Raw genomic sequence first — 12929 nt, forward strand, 5'->3', positions numbered from 1 at the left:
AAAGAGAGAAACACGTGTTCAAATGAGAAATATTTTCTTAGTGTTTTTCTAAGAGTGTGATAATCATTATTATAACCAACTACTCATTTACGATATCTCTATATTAAAACTCAATAGTGGTGTTAGTGTGTCTTCAACAATCTGGGGTTATTAGATTGTGTGAAGAAGACTTGCTTGGTAGAGTCAAGGCGCGTGTGTTCCTCAAAAGTTTGGGGTTGTCAGATTATTTGTGAAGACTAGCTTGGAGGGTTAGGTGCTCTGTAATTCAAGTTGATGCAATAATGGATTCTATCCTCTTGAGTGATAGGACTAGATGTAGCCCAGTTAGTGGTGAACCAGGATGAATTATCTGTGTCATTTTATTCTTGCACTCCTTAGTTTTGTTATTGCTTCTACTCTAAGTAAATCATCAAGTCTGAACCAGTTTTATCAAACATAATTCGACCCCCTTCTTGTATTTGCAACTTCAATTTGCATCATAGCTCATTCTCACAGTTGAGAACTTTATAGTGTTTGAGGAAAGATCCAAGGGTTCAACAAGTTTGAATTCAGTGAAGAAGTTGATGGAAGAAATATCATCAGACCACCTTTGTTTGATGGAAAACATTTTGAGAACTAGAAGGAAGGGCGGAGAAAATTCTTTATTTCACAAGATCCTGGACTTTGCAACTTGGTGGAAGATGGTTTTACTGATCCAAAAATACTAATGGTATCGAGATTCCAAGGAAAGATATGGTGTTGATCATAAGAAGATGTACAAGATGCATCATAAGTCCAAAACATTCATGATAAATGCAATCACTTTCAAGGAGTTTGACAACTGCACCAATAAGGAGACAACAAATAATACTTATGATAGTTTGACTATGAGTTATGAAGGAAGCAAAAAAATTCAAGAAGAAAATGTCGACATCTTAGTCATAAAGTATGAGTTGTTCAAGGTGGAAGAAGATGAAGGCATTAAAACAATGTTTTCTAGATTCCAGACTTTGGTATCAGGATTAAAGATACTTCAGAAGAGTTATACTACTATTGATCATGTGAAGAAGATACTAAGCATTCCAAGCAACTGGGGATCTAAGATCACTTCCATTCAAGAATTAAAGGATTTGAATAGTCTTAAGCTGGAAGAATTAAGAAGCTCTCTCAGATTACATGAAATCCAAGCAGAAGAAAGTTCTGAAGACAACAACATAATTAGAGGATGATGATTCAGAAGATCAAAAAAGAGACTTAGAGGGAGAGGAACTTGCTTTCATATCCAAAAAAAAAAAAAAGATATGGCATAACAGAAAGATGAAACTTCCCCAATGATATTCCAAGAAGTCCATTATAGGAAAGGGTGATAAGTCTGAAAAAAAAAATCATCTTCTGCTATGGATGCAATGAACCTGAACATATGAAGTCAGAATGTATAAATCAGGAGAAAGGGAAACATCAGAGGAAAAATTCCAAACCCAAGAAGAAGCGTCAAATGATTACATGGATGGTTCTGATGAATCCTCTAATGATGAAAAACAAATAGATTTGTCCTTGATGCTTCATACCAACTCTATCTTTGGATCCAACACAAATTATGACTTGGAAGTTAATTAGTAGATGAATAAATTGAGGTATTTCCGGACTTAACTCGATTTGATTACTATTATAATTGAATTCTTGAACAAGAATCACAAATTGTCTTTAGAACTAAAAAAAATTAGGAAAGAAAATGCAAACCTAATTGAAGAAATTAATGTTTTAAAGAATCAAGATGCTAAAGTTAAAACAAAAAATGGAACTCTGAAAACAGATATTGTTGAACTTAAGGCTAAAAATTTAACTCTGAATAGTAATCATAGTTCAACATCAATTAAAAATACCACATGTAATTCTAATATGCATAAAGAAGTATTTCAATATTGCTAATGGTGTGGAAAGAAGAAAGTATGCTTCTTTGATTTGTGGAGTTAGTTGAAATGGTAAAAGAGGTCTAACATTTGAAGAAACTGTAACTGAACCTAAACCTATTCCCTCTGATATCTCGTGTATTGTTTGTTCAAAGAAAGGTCACTCTAAATTATCTTTTCCCATGTTAAATACAAGGGAAGATAAGAAACCTTTCAAGACTAATAAATCAGAATCCAACCTATTTTGGGTACCTAAGGACAAAACTATCTATGTTGCAGATGTCCTCTACAACCAAGTTAAAACACCGATCATATTATCTGGGCAGTGGAAGCTTGCGACATATGATAGGAGAAAAGTCTATGTTCCAAGAACTAACATTGAGAAAATGAAGCACATCGACTTTTGGAGGAATGCAAAAAGGGCAAATCATTGGTCAAGGTAAAATTGGTAATGGTACTTCCCTTTCCATTAAAGATGTCTTGCTTGTTAAAGGTCTTAAGCATAATTTATTAAGTATTAGACAACTAAGTGATAATAATTATGATATTATACTTAATCAAAAAACATGAAAGGCAATTAGTCAAAATGATGGATTTGTACTCTTTACAGGTCAGAGACAAAATAACATTTATAAGATAAATCTGTTTAGTCTAGAGAAACAAGAGGTTAAGTGTCTTATGTGAGTAAATGAAGAGAAATTAATTTGGCACAAAAGATTAGATCATACAAACCTTAAATTAATTTCAAAACTGAATAAAATTCAACTAGTCAGAGGTCTACCTAAGCTTAGTTACAAAATTGAAATTATATGTGAACTTTGTCAAAAGGAAAAACAAATAAATAACTCATTTACCCATAAGAACTCAATCTCTACCTCAAAGCCTCTTGATCTCTTACATATAGATCTCTTTGGACTAGTGAAAACAAATTCTCTAAGTGGAAAAAAATATTGCTTTGTTATAGTAGATGATTACACTAGGTGGACATGAATAAAATTCTTAAGAAGTAAGGATGAATCTCACATAGTGTTCACCACATTTTTCAAACAAATAAAGAATGAAAAGGTCGTTAGATTGTAACAATTATAAGAGATCATGGAGGAGAATTTGAAAACAAGTTATTTGAAAGTTTTTGTGATGAGAATGGAATCTTTCACAACTTATCCTCTCATAGAACACCACAACAAAATGGAGTTGTAGAAAGAAAGAATAGATCACTCCAAGAAATGGCTAAAACAATGTTAAATGGGATGAATGTTGCAAAACACTTTTGGGATGAAGCAATTAAGACAACATGTTATATTCAAAATAGAGTCTATATTAGGTATATATTGAATAAAACACCATATGAAAATTAGAAAGGTAAAAAGCCTAACATCTCTTACTTTAATTTTTTTTTGGTTGTACTTGTTATATGTTGAACACTAAAGATAAACTTGGTAAATTTGATTCTCGATCTCAAAAGTATAACTTCATTGGATATTCTTAAAGATCTAAGGCTTATAGAGTGTTTAATAGGGAAACTCAAATTGTGGAATAATCTATACATGTTAAATTTGATGACAGCAATTTGACCTTGAAATATCAAAGCAAGATGATTATAGTGCAGGTTTCCCGGAACTAAAGGAAGCAGATGCAGACAAACCAATAGAACCTGCAAAATCAGAAGAAACAAGCAAATCTTTAGAGGATGAAAAATCTTCAAAGGATGAATTAGATCAAGCCAAAGATAGTAAAGATATGTCAAAAGGAAGCTCTTGATGTAAGTACAAGTCATCTCATCCTAAAACTCTAATCATTTGAAGTGCAAGTGATCATTTGAGGACCAAATGATCACTAAAAGATACCACTTTGTTTGGCTTACTCTCATGAATTGAGCCTAACTTTGTTGATGAAGCATTGGAAGATGATGGACGGATTCTTGCCTTGCAAGACATGTTAAATGAATTTAATAGGACTGGTGTTTAGAGCATAATACCTAGACCAAAGAAGAACACTATTGAAACCAAGTGGCTTTTCATAAACAAGCTAAATGAAAAAGGTGAAGTGGTTAGAAACAAGGTAAGACTTGTCGCAGAAGGCCACAATCAACAAAAGGGAATTGATTACACTAAGACATTTGTTCCAGTGGCCAGGTTAGAAATTATTTGTATCTTATTTTCTTTTGTTGTAAATAATAACCTTACATTATTTCAAATGGATGTTGAAAGGGCTTTTCTAAGTGGTTATATAAGTGAAGAAGTCTATGTATCTATGTTTAAAAACCCCCAGGTTTTGAAAATCCAAATCATAATTTTAAACTTAAGAGAACTCTGTATGGTCTAAAACAAGCACATAAGGCATAATATGACAGACTTAGTAATTTCTTGCTTCAAAATAACTTTGAAAGAAGACAAGTAGATAATACATTTCTTGCTTCAAAATAACTTTCAGAATTATTTTTGAATAAGATTGTTGTTGACCAAGCTAGGAATAAAGATACAACTCAAAATTAAACAAAAACTGAATTGAAACCCTAGTTTTATCTAAAAATAGATACTCAAAGCTAAAGAAGAAGATCATCAAAAAATCAGAAAACAGTAGAAGAACTCAATCTCAAAATTCCAAATTCATCTCAGAGTTCAAAGAGAGAAACATTTGTTCGAATGAGAACTATTTTTAAGCGTTTTTCTTACAGTGTGATAGTCATTGTTATAATTAGCTTGTTAGAAGCAACTACTCAAGTTCCAGATATTTTTATTCAAATTCGATAACGGTGTTAGTGTGCCTTCATCAATCTAGGATTGTTAGATTTTATGGAGAAGACTTGACTGGTGGAGTCAACGTGTGTGTGTTCATCAAAAGTCTGGGGTTGTTAGTCTGTTTGAGAAGACTTGTTTGGAGGGTCAAGTGATTTGTAATTCAAATTATTGAATTAGTGGATTGAATCCTTCTGAGTAAAGAGACTGGATGTAGCCAAGTTATTGGTGAACCATGATAAATTACTTGTCTCACTTTATTCCTACACTCCTTAGTCTTGTTATCGCTTCTACTCCAAGTACATCATCAAGTTTGAACTAGTTTAATCAAACAATGAAACAATTATCAACTTAGGCAAACATAATTCAACTTCCCTTCTCGTGTTTGCACCTTCAATATTTGGTTTCACATAAGTTGCTTCCTTCATTTCATGTCAGGTTATAAGCTTAGGTATTTCTTTAGCTGCAGGATACGGTTTCAAATCGGGTGGCAACAAATGTTTGAATTCAGCTTCAGGTTCAACCGTAACTAAATTGAAACATTTATCACAAATTAAAACTCAATTATATAGAAAACAAACAATTCTTGAAAACATTAACACGTATCAGATGTGTGAAGCCAATATTGACAAGTTTTTAAAAAACACGCTATTGAATCATAGAATCCGATACCACTCAGTACATTACATCAAAAAATTTAACAACCAAAATGACAATGAGGAGGTTTTAGAGCTACCTTTCATTTTCAATGATGAAAATAAAGTTGATGATGCCAATGGAGAGAAGAATGGGTTTTTTTAACTCCAAAACATGAAAATAGGTGAAGGATTTGAGTTTGAGGGTTGAAGGAGAAGTGTTTGGTGAGAAGGCTGGCATGACTTATGTATTGGTGCCTATCGGATGTCAGAATTTGGTAACCTAAATTATTGGATTTAGACATCGAGAAATTTATTGATCCGAAACATGGAATCCGTTAAGGGATATATTTAGCAATTTGATGGCCTTCTAGGCAAACAACAGGATGAGTAACTCTCAAAAATTACAATACGCCCCATACATGAATCTCATCCCGCCAACCTCTACCTATATTGTCCCATTTGTTATAATTTACTCAAAAATAGTAATTATTTTGGATTGATGTGTTGAAGATTAAAACAAAAGTAACTTTAACATTCAATATCTTAGACGTTAATTATTAGATATTTTAACATGATAAAAAAAATCACTTTTTTCTTACAAAATTGTATCTTTAAAAAATGATTTTTAAGAGATGTTTCTCTACATAGATTGTATCTAAAGATTTTAACTGTTATAAACTATTAATGTAAATTTTTTTACGCTTTCAGCACATGACAACTATTCATAGAGATTATTTTAGAGTTAGTTATGGTAATAGATGTTATTGACTGACAGTGTACTCTTTACACTGATAGAGCATGCATATGAATTAAATTCATATTTATTATAATATTTTTATAATAACCTATTTAAACTAAATTTTCATTTTAAAATTCTTTTACAAAAAAATTATAATAAAAGGATGAAATATTACAAAAATCATTTTTTGAAAAAGCTAGAACAGACATTCTCATTATATAATACACCAAAAAAAAAAACACGGCTTTAAATATAATTAGTGAACGTCCATTCTTTAGTCTTCAATATTCTTCCAATTCATATTAGTGAATGTGTTTAGTAATTTCGAGTGATTCTAGTGGTCTTTAATCTGTTCATTCACTTACTTTATATGTCCGATAAATCAGACTCTCATTTTATTGTAAAGACACATATTGATAAATGAATATTACAAAACTTTCATATATCATTCTAGATCTTGATTTTTTAGTTTATTCTTAACACATTATAAATACAAGCTCCAATAACTTAAGGAGATATTAGTTCTTGCTTGTAAGTCAGCAGTGGTTGAAACAACCCAATTTTTATTAAATAAAAACCCTAATAGTAGTTACCATTGACCATATCAAAAGTAACTTGGATGTATCTGTGAGATATTTCCAAAATATTGGGTAATATATGTATGTATAATTGGTGATAATTGACATGAAATTGTTGTTGGTTTAGTGGTTGTGTTCATTGTGTGTATACGAACCCAGGTGCTATGCGCGAACAGAAGCACTGATTAAACACCAGACCAGTGCAATGCTTCAGTAAATAACTGAATGTTATATGCATATATCCCTTCGCGAAACAATGGCAGAACCAAGAATTGTAACTCTTTCTCAAGTGACATTATTTTTTTAATAATAGTGTCACTTTGGACATAATGTGGACACAAAATTCTAGAGATTTCCATCCATTTTCTCACCCATTATTATATTCTAAGTCATCTTATTCTTTTCTAATGCATGAGTAAAGAATAAGAATAATTATTTTGTAACATACTATTGAAAGATACTCTTGGTGTGAAAGTGCAAATCATATCAAGGTTTTCCAAAGTACCCTGAAGGGGATTCGCTGGTTATTTCATTTGCATCCGATTGGTGGGGTGAATCGAACCTAAAGGCTAGTGTATCAACACGTTTTGGAATTTGCTACATATAATCTTCATCAACAACTTCACTATTAAAGTCTTGCAACAATTGTCACCAACCCAGATCCAACAATCTTTAGGTTCAATTTTATTTTCACTGAATGGCTGCATCACTCAAAGAAATGACTTCTAATTTTGTGAAGTTGGAGAAATTCGATGGAGGAAATTTTATCCGTTGGCAGAAAAAGATGAAATTCCTCCTTACAACTTTGAAGGTGGTGTATGTTCTAAACACCACAAGACCGCTGGAGAAGGAAGTGGAAACATTAGCAGAAACAAGAGAAAGACATAAGTGAGACAATGATGACTATATATGCTTGGGACATATTCTCAACGGAATGTCTAACTCCTTGTTCGATATATATCAAAGTAGCATATTTGTAAAGGAACTATGGGAGAAATTAGAGTCCAGATACATGCAAGAAGACGCTACAAGTAAGAAGTTTCTTGTTTCTCAATTTAATAATTATGAAATGGTTGATAATAAATAAGTAATGGAACAAATGCATGAGATTAAACATATTCTTAATAACTACAACTAACATCAGATGCACATGGATGAAACCATTATTGTATCCTCCATAATAGACAAACTTCCACCTTCGTGGAAAGATTTCAAAAAATCTATGAAACATAAAAAAGAAGACATATCACTTGAGCAATTGGGTAATCAGATTCGTTTAGAAGAAGAGTACCATAAACAAGGGATACTAAAAACCAATTTCTCATGAAAGGTCCATGTAATAGAGGAAGGAAATTCAAGCAAATCTTTTAAGAAAAGAAATCGAGATTTTGATAAATCTCATGAAAAACACAATGGTAATGATGAACAACGAAAGAAAAAGAAAAGGAAGTTGCTATCATTGTGGAAAACTAGGACACTTTAAAAATGAGTGCAAGTTCTTGAAAAGGAATAACAAAGAGAAGAATTCAAGTGCAACAAAAGATAATCTTGTTGCTGTCATTTCTGAACTCAACATGATTGAAGATGTTGAATCTTGGTGGATAGACTCTGGTGCTACCCGCCATGTGTGCAAAAATTAAGAACTATTTAAGACCATTGATGAAGAAGATGGAAGTATTTTGTACATGGGAAATGTCTTAACTGTCCAAGTCAAAGGAAAAGGAACAGTGGAGATTTAATTCACTTCTGGAAAAGTACTTACTCTTAAAGATGTATTTTATGTTCCTGATTTTAGGAAGAACTTGATTTATGTACCGTTACTTAAGTTTGCTTTCAAATGTGTATTTGAGGGAGATAGATTTATTCTTTCTAAAGGTGGTATGTTTGTAGGGAAGGGTTACCTTTGTGAGAATATATTCAAATGTAATGTTGTTAGTAACTATAATAATAATATGATTTCTGCTTATATTGTTGAGTGTTGTGATTTAGGGCATATGCGAGTAGGACATATTAACTTTAGAAAATTGAATGATATGATGAAATCAAATTTAATTCTGACTTTTGATAAAAATTCAAATTCATGTACTACTTGCATGCTAACTAAAATCACGAGACAACCTTTTAAAAATGTTGAAAGAAGTTCTAAGGTATTAGATTTAATTCACTTTGATGTATGCAATTTACATGGTTGGCCTACAATTGGTGGTAAAAAGTATTTTGTCACTTTTATTGATGATTACTCTAGATTTTGTTATGTTTATTTAATGCACTCTAAGAATGAAGTTTTAGACAAAGTTAAAATATTTAAAGCATAAGTAGAACTTCAACATGAAACTTTTATTAAGTGTTTTAGAAGTGATAGGGGAGGAGAGTTCTATCATCCTGAGTATTTTGAGTCCACTGGTATTGTGCATCAAACAACTGCACCATATTCTCCACAACAAAATGGAATTGCAGAAAGGAGAAATAGGGTATTACAAGAAATGGTGAATGTCATGTTATCCTATTATGGTTTATCTAAAGGTTATTGGGGTGAAGCCATGCTAACTGCATGTTATTTGCTAAATAGAATTCCCAATAAAAGGAACAAGATAACTCCATATGAACTCTGGAAGAAAAGAAAAACCAATCTTAACTATATAAAAGTTTGGGGCTGTAGAGCAATTGTTAAGGTTCCTGAACCAAAAAGAAAGAAATTGAGAGAAAGAAGGAATTGAAAGTGTATTTCTGGGATATGCTGAAAATAGCAAGGCCTATAGATTCATGGTTGTTGAATCTAATGACTCATATTCTATTAACATAGTGATTGAGTCAAGAGATGCAATTTTTCAAGAAAATAGATTTAACTCAATTCCACATCCCAAGAAAACTGTATGCTCTAGTGTACAAAGTCTAGAAAATAATGTATCTAATAATGATACTTTGATATGTTCAAAACCCATAAGAAGTAAAAAAACTAGAAAAGAGAAAGATTGTGGCCTAGACTTCTTTATGTTCCTTGTAGAAGGTACAAATGATTCCATTAACAGTTATGGACCAATTTTCTACAATTTAGAAAGTGACCCATACACATATGAAGAGGCAATAAAGTCTCAAGACTCTTCATTTTGGAAAGAAGTCATCCAAGAGGAAATGGACTCAATTATGGGGAATAAAACTTGGAAATTAGTAGACCTCCCACCTGGATCCAAACCAATAGGTTGTAAATGGATCTTTAAGAAGAAAATGAAAGTTGATGGTACCATTGATAAATTCAAAGCTAGACTTGTTGCCAAAGGATTTACACATAAAGAAGGTATCGACTACTTTGATACTTATGCACCTGTTGCAAGAATTGCATCCATAAGAGTGCTTTTGGCACTAGCTTCTATCTATAAGTTTGTAATCCATCAAATGAATGTTAAAACTGCTTTCCTAAAAGGAGAGTTAGATGAAGAGGTGTATATGAAACAACCTGAAGGATTTGTTATCAAAGGGCAAGAACATAAAGTGTGTAAATTGACTAAATATTTATACGGGTTAAAACAAGCACCCAAACAATGGCACCAAAAGTTTGATAAAGTTTTGCTTTCTAATGGATACAAAATAAATGAATCTGACAAGTGTATTTATAGTAAATTTCATAATGGAAATGGTGTCATGATTTGTTTGTATGTGGATGATATGTTAATCTTTGGCACAAATTTAGATGAGGTAGAAAAAACTAAAACTTTCCTATCAAAAAATTTTTGATATGAAAGATTTAGGTGAAGCAGATGTGATTTTAGGAATCAAAATCATTAGAGATGGAGTAAATATTGGTTTATCTCAATCTCATTATATTGAGAAAGTGCTAAAGAAATTTGATCAATTTGATTGCAAACTTGTTTCTACCCCATTAGATCAAAATGTTAGTTTACAAACACATAAAGGATGCCCTGTGGCACAACTAGATTATCCAAAGGTAATCGGATGCTTGATGTATGCCATGACATGTATCAGACCTGATATAGCATATGCTGTAGGCAGATTAAGTCGGTATACTAGCAATCTAAGTAAAGAACATTGACAAGCTGTTAATAGAGTATTAAAATATTTGAACGGAACAATTAACTATAGTTTAGTCTATAGTGGATATCCTTTAGTTTTGGAAGGATATTCATATGTCAGTTGGGTAACTTTATGTTGAGGATCATGTTTCCACAAGTGGATGGATCTTCAACCTTGGTGGAGGTGCAGTTTCTTGGGGATAAAAAAAACAAACTTGCATTACCGACTCCACCATGGCTGCAGAGTTCATTGCCCTTAGCTGCAGGTAGTAAAGAGGCATAATGGCTAAGAAATTTGTTGTATGAGATACCAATTTGGCCAAAGCCAATAGCACCAATATCCATACATTGCGATAGTCAATCCACACTATCCAAAGCATATAACCAAGTATATAATGGAAAATCTAGACATATTAGAATGATTGGAAGTACTTGAATATAGATACATCCCAAAGGTTGAAAGTACTTGGACCATAAGTATAAAGTTGGAAGGTTGAGTTTTACTCTTAATAGACATATAGCATAAATTTGCTGGAATACATATTATGGGTGTATTTCTGATATAGTCTACCTATTTGAGGATGAAGTGAGGCCGCTTCGAAGAGTTAAAGGGCTTAACTCTTAAATTCTCATGAAAAGGGTATATGACACAAGACCTTAACAAATGTGTCATCTTTATAATTCTTTCGATAGTACCGAGATTTCATGTGTAAGTTGTGCACACTTGTTCTAATGAATAACTAGTTTAAAGCTTGTCTACCAATCTATTCGGGATAAGTGGAACTCATAACTTACTAAGTAGTGGTTCAAATCATAAGATACCATTATCTGAAACCATGATATTTCCAAAATTATGGGACTAAGTATATTTTGAAAATGGTGGGGGATTGTGAGATATTTCCAAAATGTTGGGTAATATATGTATGTATAATTGGATATAATTGACATGAAATTGTTGTTGGTTTAGTGGTTGTTTCATTGTGTGTATACATAAGGTCTACAGTTCGATTCGCGCTTCTGCCTTATTTTTTGAATAAATTCCTCCTTGAAAAGACACGACTGTTCGTTAAAAATGAAAAGGCACAACGGTGGTTCGAACCCCCCAAGTGCTACGTGCAAACAGAAGCATTGCAATGCCAAGAATTGTAACTCTTTCTCAAGTGACAATATTTTTCTATAAATAGTGTTTTCTCACCCATTATTATATTCTAAATCATCTTATTCTTTTCTAATGCATGAGTAAAGAATAAGAATCATTATTTTGTAACATATTATTGAAAGATACTCTTGGTGTGAAAGTGCAAATCAGATCAAGGTTTTCCAAAGTACCCTGAAAGGGATTTGTTGGTTATCTCATTTGCATCCGATTGGTGGGGAGAATCGAACCTAAAGGCTAGTGTATCAATACGCTTTGGAATTTGCTACATATAATCTTCATCAACAACTTCACTATTAAAGTTTTGCTCATTTGCATCCGATTGGTGGGGAAGAATCGAACCTAAAGGCTAGTGTATCAATACGCTTTGGAATTTGCTACATATAATCTTCATCAACAACTTCACTATTAAAGTTTTGCAGCAATTGTCACCAATACAGATCCATCAGTGTCTTGGTCCACATGATTTAGTCAAGGAATTCAAATTTGCTCAGGGAATCTATTGTACCATCTATAGGTTTTGAGGAATTTGTAAGCAAATCCTTATTCTCTAGGCAAATTCGTATAGTGTTAAGACTTTTCACATACTTCGTGCCAATTTACCAAGCTGGGCTAAGACACATGGCATTACCTTATTAGACCAATTGAGAGGCAATGGATTATCATATAGGACAATTGAAAGTGAAACGATTGACATGTTAAGGATCTTTATAGCTGAAATTGAAGATCAATTTAGTAGAAAGATTAAGAGGTTCCAAGTATGATTCTATTTTTATTGAGTTTTATAAATTGTATGGAATTATACATGGAACAAATGCACCATAATTATTTGAAGTGAATGGTAAATTTGAAAGAAAAAAAGGGAATAGAACTCTTATTGAACTAGTTGTTGCTAGTATGTTTAACTCTAGTACTACATCTCATTGGTGTGAAGAAAATATATTGTTTATTTGATATGTTTTGAATAGAGTTCTTAAATCTAAAAACAAAAATCTCCTTATGAGATAGTGAAGAAAAGACAATTAAACTTGTTTTATTTTCAAACATGGGGTGGTCTGGCTTATGTCAGAATTCCGATCCCCAGCGAATTAAACTCGCTGGTAGAGCATATGAATGAGAATTCATTGGATACGCGGTAAAGAACAAAGCGTATAAGTTTTATG

At 32.2% G+C, this 12929-nt stretch overlaps 1 protein-coding gene across 1 annotated transcript; it reads left to right on the forward strand.

Moving 5' to 3' along the window:
* The first annotated feature begins 866 nt into the window (after positions 1-866).
* On the forward strand, positions 867-1208 carry LOC140919722 (uncharacterized). Its single transcript, XM_073366339.1, has one exon. It carries the CDS (start codon positions 867-869, stop codon positions 1206-1208), a length of 342 nt encoding a protein of 113 aa, XP_073222440.1.
* Positions 1209-12929: the final 11721 nt, after the last annotated feature.

The sequence above is a fragment of the Cicer arietinum genome, chromosome 3, assembly GCF_000331145.2.
Source record: "Cicer arietinum cultivar CDC Frontier isolate Library 1 chromosome 3, Cicar.CDCFrontier_v2.0, whole genome shotgun sequence".
Taxonomy (NCBI): domain Eukaryota; kingdom Viridiplantae; phylum Streptophyta; class Magnoliopsida; order Fabales; family Fabaceae; genus Cicer; species Cicer arietinum.